Source organism: Pantherophis guttatus, chromosome 4 (genome assembly GCF_059756535.1).
Source record: "Pantherophis guttatus breed Tessera chromosome 4, ASM5975653v1, whole genome shotgun sequence".
Lineage (NCBI taxonomy): Eukaryota > Metazoa > Chordata > Lepidosauria > Squamata > Colubridae > Pantherophis > Pantherophis guttatus.
The window spans coordinates 78,145,425-78,165,870 of record NC_142066.1 but is presented as its reverse complement, the minus strand read 5'-3'; the positions used below and the strand labels follow the sequence as shown (position 1 = coordinate 78,165,870).

Genomic DNA, 20,446 nt, shown 5'->3' with positions numbered 1-20,446 from the left:
GGTTAACTAGCAGACCTGAGAATGAGAACAATGGACTCAAACCAAGACAAATTCCAAAAAGTATTTTAATGGAGTAAACTTTAAGACATTTATAAAGTAGGGGGGAAAAAGAAAATCATGTATCTAAAGGGACTGGATCATGTCTCTTTAGCTTGACAAGAAACCCAAATCAAAACAGCAAATAAGTTTTTGGCAGTTACAAGTATTCTTCAAGGTACAACCACTGATTCACTGACAGTTTGAAGTTACAAAGGTGCTGAATGTGGGGACCTATGACTGATATTTGAAGTTTCATTTGCCAGAGTGTCCCCCCATCAAATTTTCACCATTTGTAACCTTTGCTAATGGGTTCCCATAGGCAAAGTGATCAGGGAAGCCAGCAAGAAAGGTCACAAGTCACTCCTCTAAATTGCTCCTGCCCTGAACTGATCAAAGATAATCCACAAGCATGATCAATGCCATATCGGTGCCATAATCTGGCCTGCGACCTAACTGAAAAATTCCAGATCATCCCTTTTGTCAAGGGCAAGGCTACCTTTTTTTTAATAACCTTGCCTACAAAAAGAAAGTTGGAAACTAGAGCTGATCCATTATCATTGTCTTCTTATATAACATTATAAAACACACATTCATATAACTCAAGTTTCACCAGTCTTTACTAATAGTACCATGTGACAGTGAATTGCAATTTTGTAAATAGCTCCTTGTACAAATGTGTGCTTATAAAGATCCCAAAGTCATTTCAGAAACAATTATCATTCCATCTAAATACATTTTTAAAAAATTAATAAAACAATGTGTGCATTACGGACAATCATATGGTTCAAAGGCCCAATTTGACAAAATAAATGAAACAAATTATAGCATTAAAATAAATACCAATCCTTTTTCTATCAATCTCATTTTATACAAAAACAAAAACAACAGCATATAGGCTTCAATTCCTCTCATCATTAGTTAAGATATATTCTTTTAGCAGAAAAACTTTATCCATATTTATTATCACTTGTGTTGCATCTTCAGTAGCAGTATAGATCCCATTTTTAACAGAAGCTTAAGAAGTCCCTTGCCAACCCTTGCCATAAAACTATAAATCCTCTGTGAATAAAAAGCTTCCATATTTACAATGAAACAGAAAATTCAGGAATGGGGGGAAAAAAAAGGCATGTATACTTACTTATTAACAAAGACTGTACGTTTAATGAAACTGCAATGTGCAAAAGTATTTTGCAATGTGCGAAAGTAAAAGCCCTTCAAAGTAATCTTACCTCAGACTCATCTGTTGTTTCTTCATCAGTCACAGGCTCCTGAAAACCATATATAAGAGGAGAAAGAAATTCTAATGTGAAAAAAGTTAATAAATTCACAGTACAATCCAAAACTTCACTCTATTTAATGGAATTCATTCCTCAATAAATATCAGACTTCTGTCTTAAAGTATGTCTTTTCTTTGAGGAGCAGGAGTAGGAAAGAGAGTTGTTTAAAATAAAACATAAATACCTATCTTAGATCTTTAAAATTGCAATGATATTCTAGCCAAAGGACAATGTTTTCTGCATCCTTACACAGTGGGCACAATTATTAGGCATTGTGTATTTTGACCATATCACTATTTTTATGCATATTTTCCATCTCCAAGCTGTATAAACTTGAATGCTTAATGGATATAAGCATATCAAATGTTTTTGTGTAATGAGGGAGGATGTGGCCTAAGGACATCAACACCCTATATCAAGATGTGCTTCTTTTCCTCAGACAAAATAAGAGAAAAAGAGAGACTTAACTGACTCTGAAAAGTCAAAAATTGTAAAAAGTCTTTCAGAGGGATGCAACACTCTTGAAATTGCTAAGATATTGGGGTGTGATCACAGAACCATCAAACGTTTTGTTGCAAATAGTCAACAGGGTCACAAAAATTGTGTTGAGAAAAGAAGACGCACATTAACTGCCAAAGATTTGAGAAGAATCAAACGTGAAGTTACCAGGAATCCAGTATTCTCCAGTGCTGTCATATTCCAGAACTATCTAGAGTGACCAGAAGTACAAGGTGTTCAGGGCTCAGAGACATGGCCAAGGTAAGGAAGGCTGACACCCAACCACCACTGAACAAGACATATAAGTTGAAACAGCAAGACTGGGCAAGAAATATCTGAAGACAGATTTTTTCAAAGGTTTTATGGACTGATAAAATGAGAGTGAATCTTGACGGACCACATGGATGGAACTGTGGCTGGATCAGTAACAGGCACAGAGCTGCACTTCGACTCAGACGCCAGCAAAGTGTAGGTGGGATACCAGTATGGTATCTGGTATTATTAAAGATGAGCTAGTTGGACCTTTTCGGGTTAAAGATGGACTCAAAATCAACTCCCAAACCTACTGCCAGAAGACACTTTATTCAAGTGTCTGCATCTTTCTGCATCTTTCAACAAGATTTATGATTTTTATGCAGGACAATGCTCCATCACATGCATCAAATACTCCCCCGTGTGGCTAGCCAGTAAAGGCCTTAAAGATGAAAGAATAATGACCCGCTTGCTCACCTGACCTAAACCCTATTGAGAACTTGTGAGCCCTTTTTAAATAAGAGATTTACAGTGAAGGAAAACACCATACCGCTCTGAACAGTGTCTGGGAGACTGTGGTTGCTGCTGCACAGAAAGTTGATCATCAACAGATCAAGAAACTGACAGACTCCATGAATGGAAGGCTTATGACTGTTACTGAAAAGAAGGGTGGCTAATATTGATTGCTGATTTTTTTGTGTGTGAAATGTCAGAAATGTTTATTTGTACATTTTGAATTGTTTATTTATTATTCTCACTTTAACAGATGCAAATAAACGAGTGAGATAGGCAAATTTTCATTTAGTTGCATAATAATTCTGCATACTAATAGTTGCCCAATAATTGTGCACATACAGATATTCTCCTAAGAAAGCCAAAACCTCACTTTTACTTTCTTAAATGTTGAGGTTTGAGGTTTGTTAACATTTTGGATTGACCAAGAACACTGTAGTTGTTCAATAATGAAATCAATCCTCCAAAATACAACTTGCCTAATAATTGTGCACAGAGTGTATATGTTACCTAGAATATATAGAGCAGCACCAAAGAATTACAACATTGCTGCTTATTTGCCTAATTCAGATAGCATACAATCTTTTTGCTGTTTTTAGACACATAGAAGCATTGGGCAATTATCCAAGTTTTGCAAAGGAAACTCTTGCTCCTCTGACTTTTAATTAAAATATATTCATTAAATCACTACAGATATTGGTAATATATGACATATTAACACCAACGTCTTGAAATATTTAATTTCTTTTGATTCACATACCGTGTTTTCCCTGAAAATAAGAACCTGTTTTATATTTTTTTGAACCCTGAAATAAGCACTTAGCGTTATTGCCATGCACTCAAAAACCCAACTGGATTTATTATCAGGGGATGTCTTATTTTGGGGGGGAAACAGGGTATCAAAGTATAATTTCACAATAAAAGTCAAACTGAGAGGATTGCTTTTTCTATCAAAATGTTTTCTATTCATATCATCTTTTCTATTTACAGCATCTCGACAAATGTCCTGTAGACAATCAATTAGCACAAAGGTCAAGCAAACACTACAGTCTAAGAAAAAAATGGACAGACTTTCCAAGGAGTAGAATCATACTTTCTACATTTGGCAGCTTTGAATATTTTATGCTGGTCAACAGAAAGGGATAATTTAAATAACCAATAGAGTAATACAGTAAGTAACCCCTCCTCTATTTATACTTTAGTGTACTACCCATGCAGTGTTCAATATAGAATCACAATGTAGATATAAAAGCTAAAACAAGTATCAAAAGAAGCCAATTAATATATATATAATTTGGAACTATAATCTCAAAAAATTAGCATGTTTCTTACAACCAAATTTTAAATAAAAATAATAATAAAAATAATAAAAATAAAAATATATCCCATTCATTATTCAATTGGCTCTATTTCTGCCATTCATTATAAAAATCTCTTAAAATGTTTTCCTTTTATGGTTTACGTAAGGAAGTCTTTTTTCTTTACAGTAGAATGTAGATTCTACAGGATGTCTTTCAAAGCTTAAGGAATTTAAAGTTACTCAAAAGGAACTCAGAAAGCAAGTAAGATGAAAACCAACATTATTCTTGGTCTTACATTGCTCAAATCATCAACAAAAGGTTTACTTTTAAAATATCTCTCTCAGAAAGTAATGTATCTTACTATGGCAATCAAACACACAAAAGAAATTGAGTCTACTCTTGAAAATCTCTCACCTGTCCAGTAACAAAATCTGCTGATATCACACTTTCTTCAAGAGGTCAGCAAAATGAAGATTTACTTAACTTATTTACAGTTATGAATAGCAATAAAAGGTTACATCTAATATGCTGACACTGAATTTAAGCATTTTAACAGCAGCACACTATAGAAATAAAGACTTCATGAGAAGAGAAAGCTTTAGAAACCTTATGAGGTAACCTTTCGACAATAAGATGAGTAAATTTAAAGCTCAACTTAACAGGGACAAGATGGTGAAGGAATCACAATTACAGATTCTTTCAATTTCATAGATTCTTTATAAACATCATGATTTATACTATGTTCAATAGATTTCATGCTTGGGATATTTTTATACTTTATTTGTTTTTTAAATTTGGAGGGCACTTTTTGCCTTTTTGGATTTCTTGATTCTGTTTAGGTTTCTTTTTTATAATTTATTGTCTGTACAAATGTAACAAATATAAAATCCAGTTCAGCAGTCAGTCAACCAAATGAGCTCTGAAACATTCTTGCTCCTCCACATAAAGTAAAAGAGAGTAAGTTAACTTTCAGTTTATAACTTTATTGACCCATTGCAAATTTATGAACATTTGATTAAAATTACGACCATTCCTTACTTAACATAATTAAGTATGATGTGCAAAACCAGGCATTGTAGTTTTAAGCTATAGTTTATAGGTTGGCACATCATCTTGATCTGTTACTTACAACTCAATTCAACAAATGGTTAAACAAGATTTGGTTTAATACAAAGACTAAACCTGGACATTTACTATTTAGTAGGATTATGCAATATTCTAAAAGGTGCTTTAAACACATGGAGATGTGAGCACAAAACCTATCTAAATTTCTTAAAGCAATTGTATATTTTCCTAGAAGTGCATGCACTTGCTTTAAGGTGTTGCAGGCAGCACTATATTCAAATTCCTTTCAAAAGCCTTTGGAGATTGAATCTGAAGACTGCACAGCCCATAATTTAAGATCGACGCAAATAAAGTTCATAAAAGCAGTCCGCTAAAAGTTGAGGAAACTGTTGTCCAAAAACCTTAATACTTCTATAGTTCAATCTATAACAAGGAATCACAGTCAAGTTAATTAAGTTAATACCGTATTACTGCGGTATTCTGTAATCCGAAATGAAAACGCGCATGATTTTTACTTAATACTTTCTTTAAACTCTTGCCCATCATATAAACAAACGAATATTTTATCTTCTTCAAGTTCCCCGTTTTTATTTTTTCCCATTATTAGAGTCTTTCTGATGTATAGAGTAATAGCATTTTCCTCTACCCATTCCTTTATCGTTTGTTCATTTAGCGATCCCGCTGGATTTCTACTTTATTTTACCAACGTCAGGAACATACAAAAGCCCACAGCTCCAAAGTTTCCGTTTTATAATAATTTTTCGAAACTCTTCAGGATTCTCCAATTTATAATAAGCAGCTTGCTGTATGAATCTTTTACCTTTTCCGCAGTTTCCGCCATACCGATACGTGAGACCATCACGTGAGAACGCCGGAAGTAAGTGTCATTTGGCATACTGGGTAAAGTAGTTCCTTTCTCCGCTTTTCTATCTCCAGTTTCCCCAAGAAATTTCCACGTGAATTTCTACAGATGTGTTTTTCGAATTTTCTTTTGTGCGTTTAGGGCTGTGAAAATAATAAATATTAAGTATAAAATATAAGTCGAAACGTAACTACAATGACATCATACATGTATTTTAAAAAACAAAGCGTTTAAAACTATATTTTTATGTCGAAAGAAATGAAACAAAACAGTGGATTCACCACTCAATAAAAACCAATCGCTTTTCTTGCTCCTTGCCTGCTAAACGCTTAGAATTGCGTTTCCAAGCCTGGAGCTTTTCGGATGTATTGAACTGAAACTCCCCAAATGTCTAAATTAACACATTAATCTGGGAATTGCAACCCCAACATATATGAACAGCAGAGCACGGAAGGAAGATTTCACACGAGAGCATTTGGCCTCCCTTTAAAAATTTTTACTTTCTATACTGTTTGTTAATAAGAACCAAACTGCTATGTACGTTCAGATAATTAACCAACTATACATTCAATCATCAATGAATCAATTTGATTTCGTGGTATTTGCATTACATACTAAACCAAAAAATGTCTGGCTAGTTTCTGGAATGAGAACCTAGCTTGAATCTTGTTTTTCTCACTGCTATTATTTACTATTTGAATTGCACCTTTCTGTATATTTTGATCCACCAAGAGGATTGGGGTGAATTCTTAAAATATTTTTACAATGTGAGAAAAGGAAGAGGATTCAATACAGGCTTTGATCTCTTCTTTTGCTAATGTTTCTCGAGGAATCATAATAGAAAGGATTAGTGCTGCTTCCTCTTTAATTCTGCAATACAGATTGTAAGCATCTGTAGGAAGTTAGCACCCACCCCTTTCCTGGAAGAGTGAAATATTTTAGGAAATATGAAAAAGGCAGAATATTATATTTCCCTGGATGAGAAATGGAGAAGCATATTTTACAGACAAAGCAGCTGCCATCTTCCTGCCCCCACCCTTTGTCAATGGGCCATTAAGGCTTGGGCCAGTCTATTCTACATAACAAAGATCTGCCTTCTTCAGGCAGAGCCATAGTAGGAATTGCCAAAGATCCAACAAAGATAGGATTAGCCCTCTACACAATAGCAGCAGAAACTCACCACATGTGACCTGGGAAGCACATGTGGCCATCAGCCAGCAAGGCCCCCACCCCCTGGGAGTCTGACAACCAATCGGGATACTCTTTCGGGGCCCCAAGAAATGCAGAGCCAGAGAGAGCATAAAAACCCGAGGATTTACTGTATCTGCCCTTTTCTGTTCAGGAACTCAAGCCATGTGATCCTGTCCACCATTAAACCATCTTTCCAAGCAGTCTCCATGTCTCCAGTATCTTTTTCCCCACTTGGAGCAGAACCTAGAAGAATGTTTCTTCCAACAATTGGCGAGCCAGTGGGACTCCAAGCTAACCTAACCAATGGACCAGGCCCAGGTAAGCCTCCCTTGCTAGCAGCAGACCCATTGAGTCTGTGGGCATGTTTTCGTGGACCTTGGCCATTTGGAACTAGGTTTTAAAGGGGTTTTGAGTTTGAGCTCAAAGGCTGCTTGGAAAGAAGGTGAGTACCTCTAAATTTTAATTTAAAGCATGGGAAAAAAGCATGAGAAATGTGTGTATGCCTGCATGTGTGTGAGTGAAGGCCCTTCTCCCAAGAACAGTTGGATCTTGCTTCCTCTGTGCATTTCCTAACCGCAGAAAGACTAACAGTCTGGAGAGCATGGGGGTTTTGCCAGAGCACAGGACCTTCTGTTAGGGAAGGAGGAAGTGTGTGTGTAGGATTCCATCCAGAAAACAGTCTGATTTCACCTCTTTGAGCGACCTCTAGCCGCACCTCTGCCTACTGCTAGCTCCAGCGAGCCATGACCAGTAGGATAGAGAAAGCAAGGGGGGGTTGCCAAACATGGAACTTTGTGTTTAAAAGGAATGGAAGCCGAGCGAAAGCCAAGCGTGTGAAAGGGGGATAATAAAACTGTAAAAGGGAATCCCGGTGTGTCCAGCCCAGACATGGAGAGTGTGAGGAGGGGCCAGTACTCACTGCTGGGGTCAGCAGGTCCTCCCGGATCCCCTTTTTGGATCTGAAAATTTTGGCGAGTTCCCTACGGAAGGGGCTCGTACTTCGTAAGGGAATCGAAATCCTTCCCAGAGCTTTTTCTCTGCAAACTTGAGGCGGGCCACCCGGCTAAACCGAAGTGATCCTTCAGGTGAAAAGACAGGGTCATGGGTAGCGGTAGTTCGCGGGTGGCAGGAACCCCGATTGGAAGAAGTGCTCGAGGCCTGGGACGCCAGGCGGATGCCCATTTTAAATGGCATGGATTGGAAACGAGCGGGAAAATTGTGTCAAAAATGGGCTTTGCTAAGAGATAACACCGGGAGACAAATTTGGCTAAATAAAGGTACTTAAAAGAAAAGGGAAATATATAAATAGGAATGTTGGGGTTTTTGTTTGTTTTGTTTATTTGTCTTGTTTGATTGTTTGTTTCTATGTCTTCTATGCAACCACGTGGTATGTTTAAGATTTGTGCCTTCCCTAATTTAACTGAGATTTATGTGGGAATGATCAGTATGTGTGAAATCTCAGAGTTCTGCTTTCTTCTCTTTGTCCTTCTTCTTTTATGTGTGTGTGTCTAAGTCTTTGTGCGCCCTCGAGGTAATTGTAACTGTAAAATGTATCTGATCTCTAGAGACAAGAATTTTAAATTGTTAGAAAAGAAAAGAAAAAAAGTTGAAACAATGAAAAATGTGGGAGAGAGAGAGAGAAAAAGAAAGAAAGAGCCTTTGCCCTGTACTTGTCTGGCCAACAAGAATAGAGTAAAGAGAACTTTTCATTCTGTTTCTGGTTTTTTTCTCTCCTTCCCTCTCTGTATCTTAAAGTAACAACTCAAGTTTATGAGGAAACGTTTTAAGTTCATTTACAAGAAAAAAATTCAGTCTTGCATTTACTGTATGTGTTTAAATGGGTTTTACCTGTTCATCTCTTCCCTGAAGCATGTGAATCCAGTTTTTTTTCTTATCTGTTGTGTCTCCATTTTGTTGGAACTGCATTATCTGTTTAGTAACTACAATACTGTTGTGTTGTTTCTTTTCAAACTATGCCTGTAAGCTATCTACCACCACCACCACCACCCATCTCTAATCCTGTTACAATGCCTTTCCTGGGAAGATTACCCACAAAGGGGGGAGAGGACCCTGTTCTAATGTCTTTCAGCCCTGCACAGATGACTCTGCAACTGTGGAAGCAGAGCACATGGATCCAGATGCTGCCTCCAGAGGAGACCTTCCATCTGTTTGAACCAGGAATTGGGTTTGAATCCAGCCTCCACTGAAAGTCATCACAGCAACCAGAGTGGAGCAGATCTTCCCAAGCCTGATGACCAGCCTTACCACCAAGCATGCTACCCAGCAGACCTGAAAGAAAAGACCCTGAGATGTACAAGTAAAGACCAAAAGACTCTTTTCAATCCTCAGAAGACAGCTGGAAAGACTATGGGGGAGGGTGGAAATTCACTGTAAGGTTTTCTTTCTTGTCTCATTTATATTGTAATCAGTTTATTGTAAGAATTGTATTTGGGAGCGATTGCCACAGCAAGTTATGTACACCTTAGATTTCTGTCTCGTGGCGAGGAGAAATATGTCCAAAATGTTTGTATTGCCTGTATTATAGCTGCATACACATGCACACACAGAGAGACAGACTATTCAGAATTAGATTGAAACTATTTCCTTCACTTACCTCCATACAAAGCTTCTCCTAGGTTGATTTTTGCTCTGTAGCACTAAAAGCCCAAGTAGTCTTATCTCCCTGCTAATTCCATGGGGAAGGAAGCAATCCCCCTCAGGCAATTCCCTCACTTGAAGAGATAGCAGAAAAAGTGATCTCCAAAACCCAAGCCCTGACTGTGACTCACAAATGATGCTGCCCAGTTGCCCAGTAAAGGAAGATATATTGCACTGGTGGTCTCATGAGTAGAAATCCCAGGGCTCATTATGTGTAACACCAAAAAAAAGAAAGAAAGAAAGAAAGAAAAGAAATGGATATTGTACACTGGCTAACCTCAATTTGGACTCACAAATCTTGGATGCACCAAAGTAAGAGCTAGGGCAGGTTTAGTAACCAACCCATGAAATGGGCAGCCTGTAATTTAAAGGAAAACCATGGCTGTGAAAAATGTTGGGACATGTGCTTGCTTGAAACCTGACTGGAAGCTCACAGAAAGTAATATCTGAAATCTGAAATTAATTGGCATAGAATTTGAAATCTGAAATTAATTGGCATAGAAATTGGATACTGTAAAATTCTTTTCTCCTGAAAGAATTTTTCTCCTGGCTGCTAGACCTTCATGGTTGAAAGCTTTCAGGAGCCACTGAAGGAATCCTTTTCTGTTGCCCCTATCAATGCCTTCCCCTTTGCATCAGAACAATTAAAAGCACCCATCAAGTCTCCTTGACCGGATCAATTTTAATCTTTTGCCAAGAACTTGTTTCAAAACTCACGTTTTGAAAAAAAAAAGTAGGGATTGTAGGAAGTTAGCACCCACCCCTTTCCTGGAAGAGTGAAATATTTTAGGAAATATGAAAAAGGCAGAATATTATATTTCCCTGGATGAGAAATGGAGAAGCATATTTTAAAGACAAAGCAGCTGCCATCTTCCTGCCCCCACCCTTTGTCAATGGGCCATTAAGGCTTGGGCCAGTCTATTCTACATAACAAAGATCTGCCTTCTTCAGGCAGAGCCATAGTAGGAATTGCCAAAGATCCAACAAAGATAGGATTAGCCCTCTACACAATAGCAGCAGAAACTCACCACATGTGACCTGGGAAGCACAGGTGGCCATTAGCCAGCAAGGCCCCCACCCCCTGGGAGTCTGACAACCAATCGGGATACTCTTTCGGGGCCCCAAGAAATGCAGAGCCAGAGAGAGCATAAAAACCCGAGGATTTACTTTATCTGCCCTTTTCTGTTCAGGAACTCAAGCCATGTGATCCTGTCCACCATTAAACCATCTTTCCAAGCAGTCTCCATGTCTCCAGTGTCTTTTTCCCCACTTGGAGCAGAACCTAGAAGGATGTTTCTTCCAACACATCCATTCATTCCAATCCTGTTGATAGAAAGAAAAGTTGTTCTATATATATAATAACAAGTTTAACTGTTCAGTAGGAAATATTTTGTACTAATAACCTAACTAGTCCATTTTTCTCAAAGGATATTTTCAGCTTCCAACAAATATACATTCAGTAAAAGGGAGACCTTTGCTTTTCTTGGGAACTACTTTCTTTGTGGAACCTCTGTTACTGTTGTAGAAAGTTAACACCCACCCCTCTCCTAGAAGAATGAAATATTTTGAGAAATATTAAATAGGGTTGCCAGGTCTGCTTCCAAAAAATAGCAGACAAGTGCGGGGGGGGGGATTAAGTAGTAATTTTTTTTAATAATAATCACTTCAAAACTTTACTTAAAATTCAAAACATCAAATATATTATAATAATATGTAAAATATTAAATTACATTTTACTTTGTTGTCGTGTGTATTTTTTACTTGACTGCGCAGCTTTGATCAATTCTTTGTGTTTAAGGAATAATTCTTTAATTTCAGTACAACATTGAGAAATATTAAAAAATATACAAATTTCATTTCGAACTGATGGTACAAGCAGTCGGTTACGTTCGTCAGTCCACAAATTTCCCATGACGCTGAAAATTTGTTCAACATTTGCATTTGATGCACAATACTGGAACAGTTTCAGTAAACTCGGAGCTGGCTCTTTCTTGAAAAAGTACATCCACTTATCAAGGGATGAATCGCCCTGCAGAGGAACATAAATTTCTTCTAAGGCAAAAATTTCATCGAAGAGAGTGTTGGGTGGAAGTTCTTCTCGCCATGGTGATAATAACCAGATGTTCGTCATTTCTTCTAAAATTGGAGGATTATTGCGATCAATTAGATTGAAACAACTTAGCATCTCATATACTGAATCGGTGAAATTATACCACTTTTCTAGGTACGCAATGGCTCTTTGATACACGTTGATGGCTTCTTTCTTGAACTTTTGTATGGTATTCTCAGGCAAATGTTTTTTACGTATGGCAAATAAAACTTTCATTCCAAAAACCTGCTCATAGTATTTTTTTTTTGCAAAGAATCACGCAGCTTACACATGATAATGTAAAGATCACATGCAAGAATTTTCTTGCTTTCCAGCTTTAGTAGGGTGTCTTGCATTATTGACATGAAGAAGTGCGTGAAATATAAATACAATTCTGAAATTGTTGGTTCATCGTCCTTTGCAAGTTCATTTTCCTGATCCGAAAATGCTACCCAGAATCACATATGCTTGGTGGTTCTACTTCATCAATAAATGGATCCTCTTTCCAATCAGACTCCAGCCTCCATTTTGTCTCCAGTGCCTTTCTCCAAGCTTGGAACTGGACCTGGATATTTCTTCTAACACGGTTTAGAATTATTATTTTTTTTAAGTACAGCCAGAATCTGCCTTCTGCAACTTAAATCCCTTATTCTGGGATTCTGTACTCTTGGCCAAATGAAAACTACCTTTGCCCTTGCCTGAAGTGATATCTTTTCTGGTATTTGAAGAATACTGTTGTACCCACTCACTGTTTTTAGTGATCAGACAACTTTGTCTTTGACAACTTCCTATATTTTTTATTTTTCCATGAGATACAGGATATATTCTAATATAATCTGAAAAAGAATTGTATCATGCAATTTTTACAGTTCCTATTATGTCTTTCCAACATATGCACTGTGGACACACTATGTAAATTCATTTCTACAATATCAGTAAGCACATACTGTATATGTCATAAAAAATATTAGCACAAATAATATCTGCAACTTTGTAAAATAAAAACTGTTTGTCTTACTTATCTGTATGTTTCCATAATGATGTCCCCACAAAAAAAGGTGCCAGACTTTGAACCACCATGTCAGCAATGAACAATCCTGAATAGGATTTGCACCTCACACAGCATTTGCTGGGACTCTGTGTATAAATGGGACACAGTATCCTCCCCTCAGAGTGACTGCGTGGTCCCATGTCAAACTGTAGTTCACATCATGACTGGCTGTAAGTTGAAGGGCATATATGCTCCAATATCTGATTTTTAAAATTAAAACAATGCTGTACTTCAGTGGTTAGATCGCCTAGACTTTGATATTTGAACATAGATCTTCTTGACATTTATATTTTATTAAGTTCTGCTAATCTAGTTGAAATGTTAATTTATATTTCTACTCCATATATGATATGCCATATGCTAAATAAATAAATAAAATGCTAATTATGTTCTTCACTTTGTTTACACTAGTATTCTACATGAAATAATTTTCATTCTGGAAGTACACTTTGACAATCTACATCAAACATTTCTCTATCCCAACACCTCTTTATTAGATGGAAAGTTAAATATTTCCCCTTACATATCTACCAAAAGGCTAAATCAATGTTTTACTGACTAAAATATGAATCTGTTTTGACCATGATCTATTTAACATGAATAACAATGCCATCAAGAATTTTCAAGGGCAAATAACATAAGGAAAAGGATAAAGTCGTTTTTATAATTATTAATAATTATTATTATTACATCCAGAAAAGTGAAGAACCAATGATTAAGGAAGTAAATAAAGGAGGCCTTTTAAAAACAACTAAAACAAAAGCAGAATATAAGAAAGAAGTAATTGAGCAGTGAGCTGAAAATTGGAAAGCAAAGCTCTGCATGGCCAATACTTGAAAAATATTGAAGGCAAAGCTGACCAGAAACTAACTTGGAATTGGTTAAGATCAGGAGTCCTGAAAAAAAGAAACAGAAAGCTTTATTTTGGCAGCTCAAGAACAAGCCCTAGCCACAAACTGCATGAAGGCAAAAATTCAACATGTTACCACCAACAGAAAATGCCGCCTCTGTAATGAGAAAGATGAGACAGTTGACCACCTGATCAGCGGATGCAGCAAAATTTCACAAACTGACTACCTACAACACTGTGACTGCGTTGTTAAGATCATTCCCTGGAAATTGTGCCAGAAGTTTGGATTTGAGTATAGCAAAAACCACTGGGAACATCAGGTTGAGAAAGTTTTAGAGAATGAGAAACTCAAGATCTTGTGGGACTTCAGGATTCAGACTGACAGGCACTTGGTCCACAACACACCTGACATAACAATAGTTGAAAAGAAAAAAGTATGGTTCATTGACATTGCAATACCTGGTGATGCACGGATTGAAGATAAGCAGCAAGAAAAAAATCACAAAGTACCAGGACTTGCAAATTGAAGTTGAGCGACTGTGGAAAAAGAAATTGTGTGTTGTCCTGATTGTAATTGGAATCCTTGGGGCAATACCCAAAGGGCTACCCCGCTATTTAGAAATTCTAAATTTGCCGGACTTGAATATTTTGACTCTACAAAAAACCACCTTACTTGGAACAGCTTACATCCTCCGACGATACCTTAACAGTTCCTAGGTCCTTGGTTAGGACTCGAGCTGCTGAGCTATTAACCAGCCTCAAAGGCTGTGAATCTCACTAAAGATTAACCAATAATAATAATTGCAGCTTCTTGCAATAACACCAGCGGAACTACAAAAATCTGCACTACTCGGAACATCATATATTTTACAAAGATACTTGGTTGATATCTAGGATGCTGGCTGGCAGCAACCCGTATCAACCATTAGCACCAGTTAATTGTATTTGTGACACATTTTTAAATGTTCAGTTGACTGAGTTTCATGTTTAATGAATAAAAGAGATAATAGTAATAATAGCAGCAACAACAATCCCATGGCTGGACCTAGACAGCTTTCAGGTGTGGTCCAGGGATGAAATGCTCCCGGTTCAGACCGGATTGCCTGATCCGGTAGCGATGGCGGTGAGTGATTCAGAGAACTGCCCCCCCCATGCCCAGCTGAGCCGCGCAATCATCAGAGGATTTTTTTTAATTTTTAAAAGCATTTTTTCTACAACCTTTTCGGCCAAAAAAATGCTTTTAAAAGTTAAAAAAAAGCCTCTGATGATCACGCGGCTCTGCTGGGATCGTCAGAGGCTTTTAAAAGCATTTTTTTCTACAACCTCTTCAGCCGCCATGAACCAACCAAGGTGCCTACCATCACCAATGATGACAAGAAATCAGCAAAATTCCACATCAGTCATTGCTCGGGTCAACAAGGGCCACGTCAGATGCTATGGCTCCTGGACATCTGTCAAAATATGGGCTACAGGAATCAGTTGTTACTGCTGGGGAACCAGGGCGTGCAACTGAAAAGTGACTGGAATAAAAGCAGAAAATTGGACAACCAAAGAAAATTGAGAAATCATCAAATGTTACTGACCTGGATGAACTGCATGAATACTGGCTAAAACACCTGACCAGTCTCCATCACTGTATGGCCATCCAATTTGATGAAATGCTTCAAAATGCAATAAGTAAAGAATGGTTAACAGATGGTTGAACATACTTGATAATGAAAGATCCAGAAAAGAGCACAGAACCAAGCAACTACCACCCAATCACTTGTCTGCCAACAACGTTCAAATGTTTTACAAGAATACTGGCAAATTTAGTATTCATTCATCTGATGGAAAACAGTTTGTATCCAGTAGAACAAAAAGGAAATTATAAAAAATCAAGAGGAACAAAAGCTCAGCTGCTCATTGACAAAATGGTACTAAAAAATGCAAAATGAAGAAGAACAAATTTAAATATTGTGTGGATAGATTACAAGAAGGTATTTGATTCATTACCCCACAGCTGGATTAACGCCTTTCTGGAAAACTTTGGAATCAGCAAAAATATTTGTACATTTTTTAAAGCAAATATGGAAAAATGGAAAACAGTTCTAACAGTAAATGGGAGAACATTGGTGAAGTCAACATCAGATGAGGAATCTTCCAAGGGAACTCACTTTTGCCTCTACTGTTCAACATCATATTAATTCCACTGACAATAATCCTACGAAACAGATAAATCTTTCTTTAAGTAGATAACTATGCCATTTTTCTTTTCCGGAGCCAATGCAACAAAATGTATACCTAATCTTGAATTTATTAAATATTTTTGGTCTGATATTCTAATGTGTGTTTCCTGCAAGCATATTACATCATTTTTAAATTGTTTGAGATAATGAAATATCTTCTTTCTTTTTTGTGGTGAATTTAATCCATTTACATTCCAGGTCAGAAATTTAGTCGCCATTCTTAGCTCCTTGAAGCTTTTTGAGCATCAGCTGGAGGTCTTCCTTCATCTGCCTCTTTGGCCTAGCTTCTCCCACGGCTTCTGTTTTAATAATTTCTTAGATTGTCACCTGAATTTGTTGCCTTTTTAATTCCAATTCTTTACGTTTCGTGGTTGCTCGGGTCTGTCTTTGCTCCTTTACTTCCTCCAAATGTATCAGAGATTCGCAAACCTGAACAGCCTCCAAAGATTGTCCATCCTTAATTGCTGCCCCAGCTTCAGCTTGCAATTGTTTCTCTTCTATCTCCCGTTTCTTGGCCATCCCTTCCTCCTTTCTCCTCCTCATTTCTGGTGATGGTGGACATCCCACCTTCAGTACATTAATATAGAAATCTTTCGCCTTCCAAACTGTATTAAGGCGATATCTTTGTCCTGAAAGATTCAAAATTAATCCTGTTGGAACATCCCATCTGAACTGCATCTGCCGATTTTTTTAATTCATCCACCAAAAAAGCAAAGTCCTTTCTGTTTCTTAACATTTTGGGAGGAATTTCTTTCAGTATAATAAGCTTTTGGCCTGCAACTTCCACTTTGTTCTTGTAAGCTGCTTGTAAGATTGCATTTCTGACACTTCTAGTTGTGAAGTAAATCACCATATTTCTTGGCAACTATTTCTGTCTAGCAATCCAGGAATTGACCCGATATATTTTATCAATCTGAACTGCAAGATCTTCTGGCTGGTCCAATCAAGGGTGCCAAGGCTTCTGGAATAATCTCTCTCAAATTCTCTAAATTACTTTCTTTCAATCCTCTCACTGTCACTGCAAATTCCATCATTCTGTATTGTAAAAGAGTCATTTCTTCATCTGCCCTTTCTGATTTGTTCTGAATTTCTTCCACTTTATTTTCCAAGCTCAAATTAGCTTGACTTATTTCCTCCACCTTCTCATCCAGCTGAACCGTATTTTTTGCTAAGCCTTGAAACGCAAACACAATATCCTCTCTTATCCCCTTGTTACGAGCCTCAATAAGTTCTGTAACTTCCTCAAATTTTTCTTCCATAACAGAGGTTTGTACTTTTAAGGATTCTTTCAAAGTTTCTGTGATGGATTCCTTCAATGATTTTGCAACAGTTCCAAATTAAATGTTTGTGCTTGGGTTTGTATTTGTGGCTCAGCCAGAACACCAGATTTAATTTGTTTAGAAGCCATTTCTTTCTTTCTTTCTTTCTTTCTTTCTTTCTTTCTTTCTTTCTTTTTACAGCAGAGAAGAAAGCTCAGCAGTTTTAATTTTTTCTTATAATTTAATTTGGCAAATCAATTCTTTATCTTTCTCAATTAGCAATAAAGTCTTTAAAATCCAAGCACCTTGAACAAAGCTGGGTGATAAGAGCTTTAACGAGCCTTAACGAGAGTTAAGTTTCATTTTCTCACCCTATTCAGCACAAGCACCATTTTCTTCAGTACTTTAATCAGCTTCAAAAGGTGGCTATTTAAACGTGGAATTAGAGGTTTGTTACTTGCAATTGTCTACGATTGTCTGCTCCCCTGTCTTCACTCTGTCTGCATGAATAATCAACTTGAATCTCTGTTAAGATTGCAGAAGCGGTCGCAATGTTTTTTTCTGCTTAAAGCAGAAGCGCCCTGGATCTCGGAGTTTTACCGGATTCCCTGGGGAGCTCTCACCCTCCAAGCCCCCAAAACTATTTCAGGGGCTTTCAGGGAACTCTACCCCGATCCGATAACTCTCCTTTCCTTCTTCTCCCAGGGGAAAGGTTTTTCAGCCGCCGGACAGCTGATTTGTGCTGTCAAGGCGGCTTTACAAGATCACAGGGCTGGTGCTCCGAGAGAGAGTGTCCAGCAACATCGGCAGTGCCACAGGAAGTCCTCTAAATTAATTGAAGCGGATGTTCAAGGAAGATATATAGCAATTGAACTCTTAGCGGAAGGAAAGAAAACACTTGTGGTAGGAATATATGCTCCGAACCAGCAACAAGAAAAATTTTATAAACTTTTACATGCCAAAATGTTACAGTGGGATTATAAATCATCTATATTAATGGGAGATTGGAATGGAGTTCTGGACATTCGAAAAGACAAGAAAAATCTTTCTCAAAATATTTCAAGTCGTGCCAAACTCCCTAAAGCTTTTTTTGATATGATGGAAGATTTGGAGTTGAGAGACATTTGGCATGAGCGGAATAATGAAGAAAAAGATTTTACTGTTTTCTCTGACAGACACCAATCCTTTTCTAGGATTGATTTTATACTAATTACTAATGATTTTCTTTCTAGAGTAAAGAAGACAAAGATATGTTCAAGAATATTAGAAAAATATGATAAGATGAAATGGGAAATACAGGCAGCTGTAACTGGTTTGTCAGAAGTAGTGCTCCAAGTTGATAAGAAAGTGGAACATCTTGGATCAGAAATGGAGTCTAAAATGAAGGAAGCTGATCAAAAAATTTCTAATTTTGTTGATAATAAAACACAAAGGCTTGAAAATGAAGTCACAATGATGCAATTTAGATTTATGGAGTTTGCTGTGAGACTCAGAGGTATAAAAGAGAACAACAGAGAAGATTTGAGAAGGGTTTGTGCTGATGCTCTGGCTGTTATGTTAAAGGTTGGTCCTGAGGAAATTTTCTGCAAAATTGACAAGGTCTATAGAGTGAATTCTTGGGTGGCAAGACAAAGGCAATTGCCTAGAGATGTGGTGATCTACTTCACAGATAGAAGAATAAGAAATGATATTTTGCAAAAATCTTTTGTTTCTACTATTCAAGTGGATGGAAGAGAAATTGGGATCTACAAAGAACTGCCACCTAAGATGTTGAGAGATAGAAAAGATTTTGGATTCTTGGTGACTGAATTAAAGAAACAACAAATTCCATTCAGATGGGATACCCCAATGGGTATAATATTGAGGTATCAAGGAGAAAGATATCGGTTAAATACTCTTCAAAAAGCAGAAGAATTTTACTTCAGTGTTTTTAAACCTGGTGCAGCATCTCCACGTACTTCCTCGGTGTTAGCCATAGTAGAGGGTGAGAAGGATATGCAATTTGAACAAGAGCTTGAAGAGCAGAGGAAACAGACGGAGAGGAAGGCACTAGTCTCAAGGAGCGGCAAAGGGTTTACCCCTGTTGGATTCTCCTTTAGAGCTTCCAGTTGAACCCCCTAAAAATACAAGAGAGGTGGCAGCAGAGCTCGATTTGATGTTGCATACTGCTAAAGATCAGCGTATTAGTCGAGCAGCTTACAAACAACTTTTAGAGAAACAACAACACCAGAGCTCTAAGTTATCACAAGATGAACAGGGAGCCAATGGTAAAGCACAAAAATCCGAAACTATGGGAGGAGCCAAGCTGAAGACTATTAGTGTGGAACAGAAACTTCAGCAAATGCTCTTATCGCTTCAAGGGCCCACAGATGACAATTAAGTTTTTATCTTGGAATGTGAACGGATTAAACTCACCACAGAAAAGGAGGAAGATATTTCATTATTTGAGACAATTTAATAATGATGTTATTTGCTTACAGGAAACTCATATTAGAACACAAGATCAAAAATATTTGATAAATTCTAGATTAGGAACACAATTTATAGCTTCAAATTCAGAAAAAAAGAATGGTGTAGTGATTTATACAAATAAAAGATTGCCAACAAAAATTATAGAAGCAGATGATTGTGGAAGATATATAGCAATAGAACTTCTTGCAGATAATGGTCCAATTTTGGTGATTGGAATTTATGCTCCTAATCAACAACAAGAAAATTTTTATAAATTATTGCATTCTAAAATATTACAATGGGATTACAGATCTATTTTGCTTATGGGAGATTGGAATGGAGTAATAGATCCTAAAATAGACAAGAAGAGCTTGGCAAAATCATGTATTAAACTACCACAGTCTTTTTTCGATTTGAAAGAAGATTTGGAATTGAAAGATATATGGAGAGTGCATAACCCAAAAGAACTGGACTTTACTTTTTTCTCAGACAGACATAGATCCTTTTCTAGGATTGATTTTATTTTACTTTCAGTTGATTTGCTTTCAAAAACTAAGAAAACAAAGATATTTCCGAGGGCTTTATCTGACCACAGCCCAGTATGGATAGAAATAGAAATGGGAAAGAAAGAGAGAAGATCTTGGAGAGTAAATGAAAATTTATTTAGATATGAAAAAAATGTAAATGAACTTAAAAAACAAATGAAGGAATTTTTTGAACTGAATTTGAATAAGGGTACCCCTATTGAAACTGTTTGGGATGCGAGCAAGGCTTATATGCGGGGGGGGGGGGTGGTACTGATTTACATGAACTCTAAACATAAATCAAACCGACAAAGAAAAAGCTTAGAATTGGAAGGGGA

The 20,446-nt window shown here is 37.1% G+C and overlaps 1 protein-coding gene and 1 pseudogene across 5 annotated transcripts in view; both read right to left on the bottom strand.

The window, feature by feature from the left end:
• The window catches only part of VPS41 (VPS41 subunit of HOPS complex), a 326,442-nt gene extending 320,485 nt beyond the window's left edge, over positions 1–5,957 (bottom strand). For 4 of the 5 annotated variants that reach the window (XM_034413736.2, XM_087892430.1, XM_087892429.1 and 1 more), the window contains exons 1-2: positions 5,766–5,867; positions 1,269–1,307 (exon numbers count right to left, since the gene is read on the bottom strand). In XM_034413736.2, coding sequence (XP_034269627.1) covers positions 1,269–1,307; positions 5,766–5,840 — 114 coding nt within the window. In that variant the 5' untranslated portion in view covers positions 5,841–5,867. Of the gene's footprint in view, positions 1–1,268; positions 1,308–5,765 lie in introns of all 5 variants that reach the window. The other variant, XM_034413658.2, reaches the window with a different exon arrangement.
• A 10,232-nt stretch (positions 5,958–16,189) lies between these two features.
• Positions 16,190–19,109, bottom strand: LOC148114183 (uncharacterized; annotated as a pseudogene).
• Between the last annotated feature and the right edge of the window lie 1,337 nt (positions 19,110–20,446).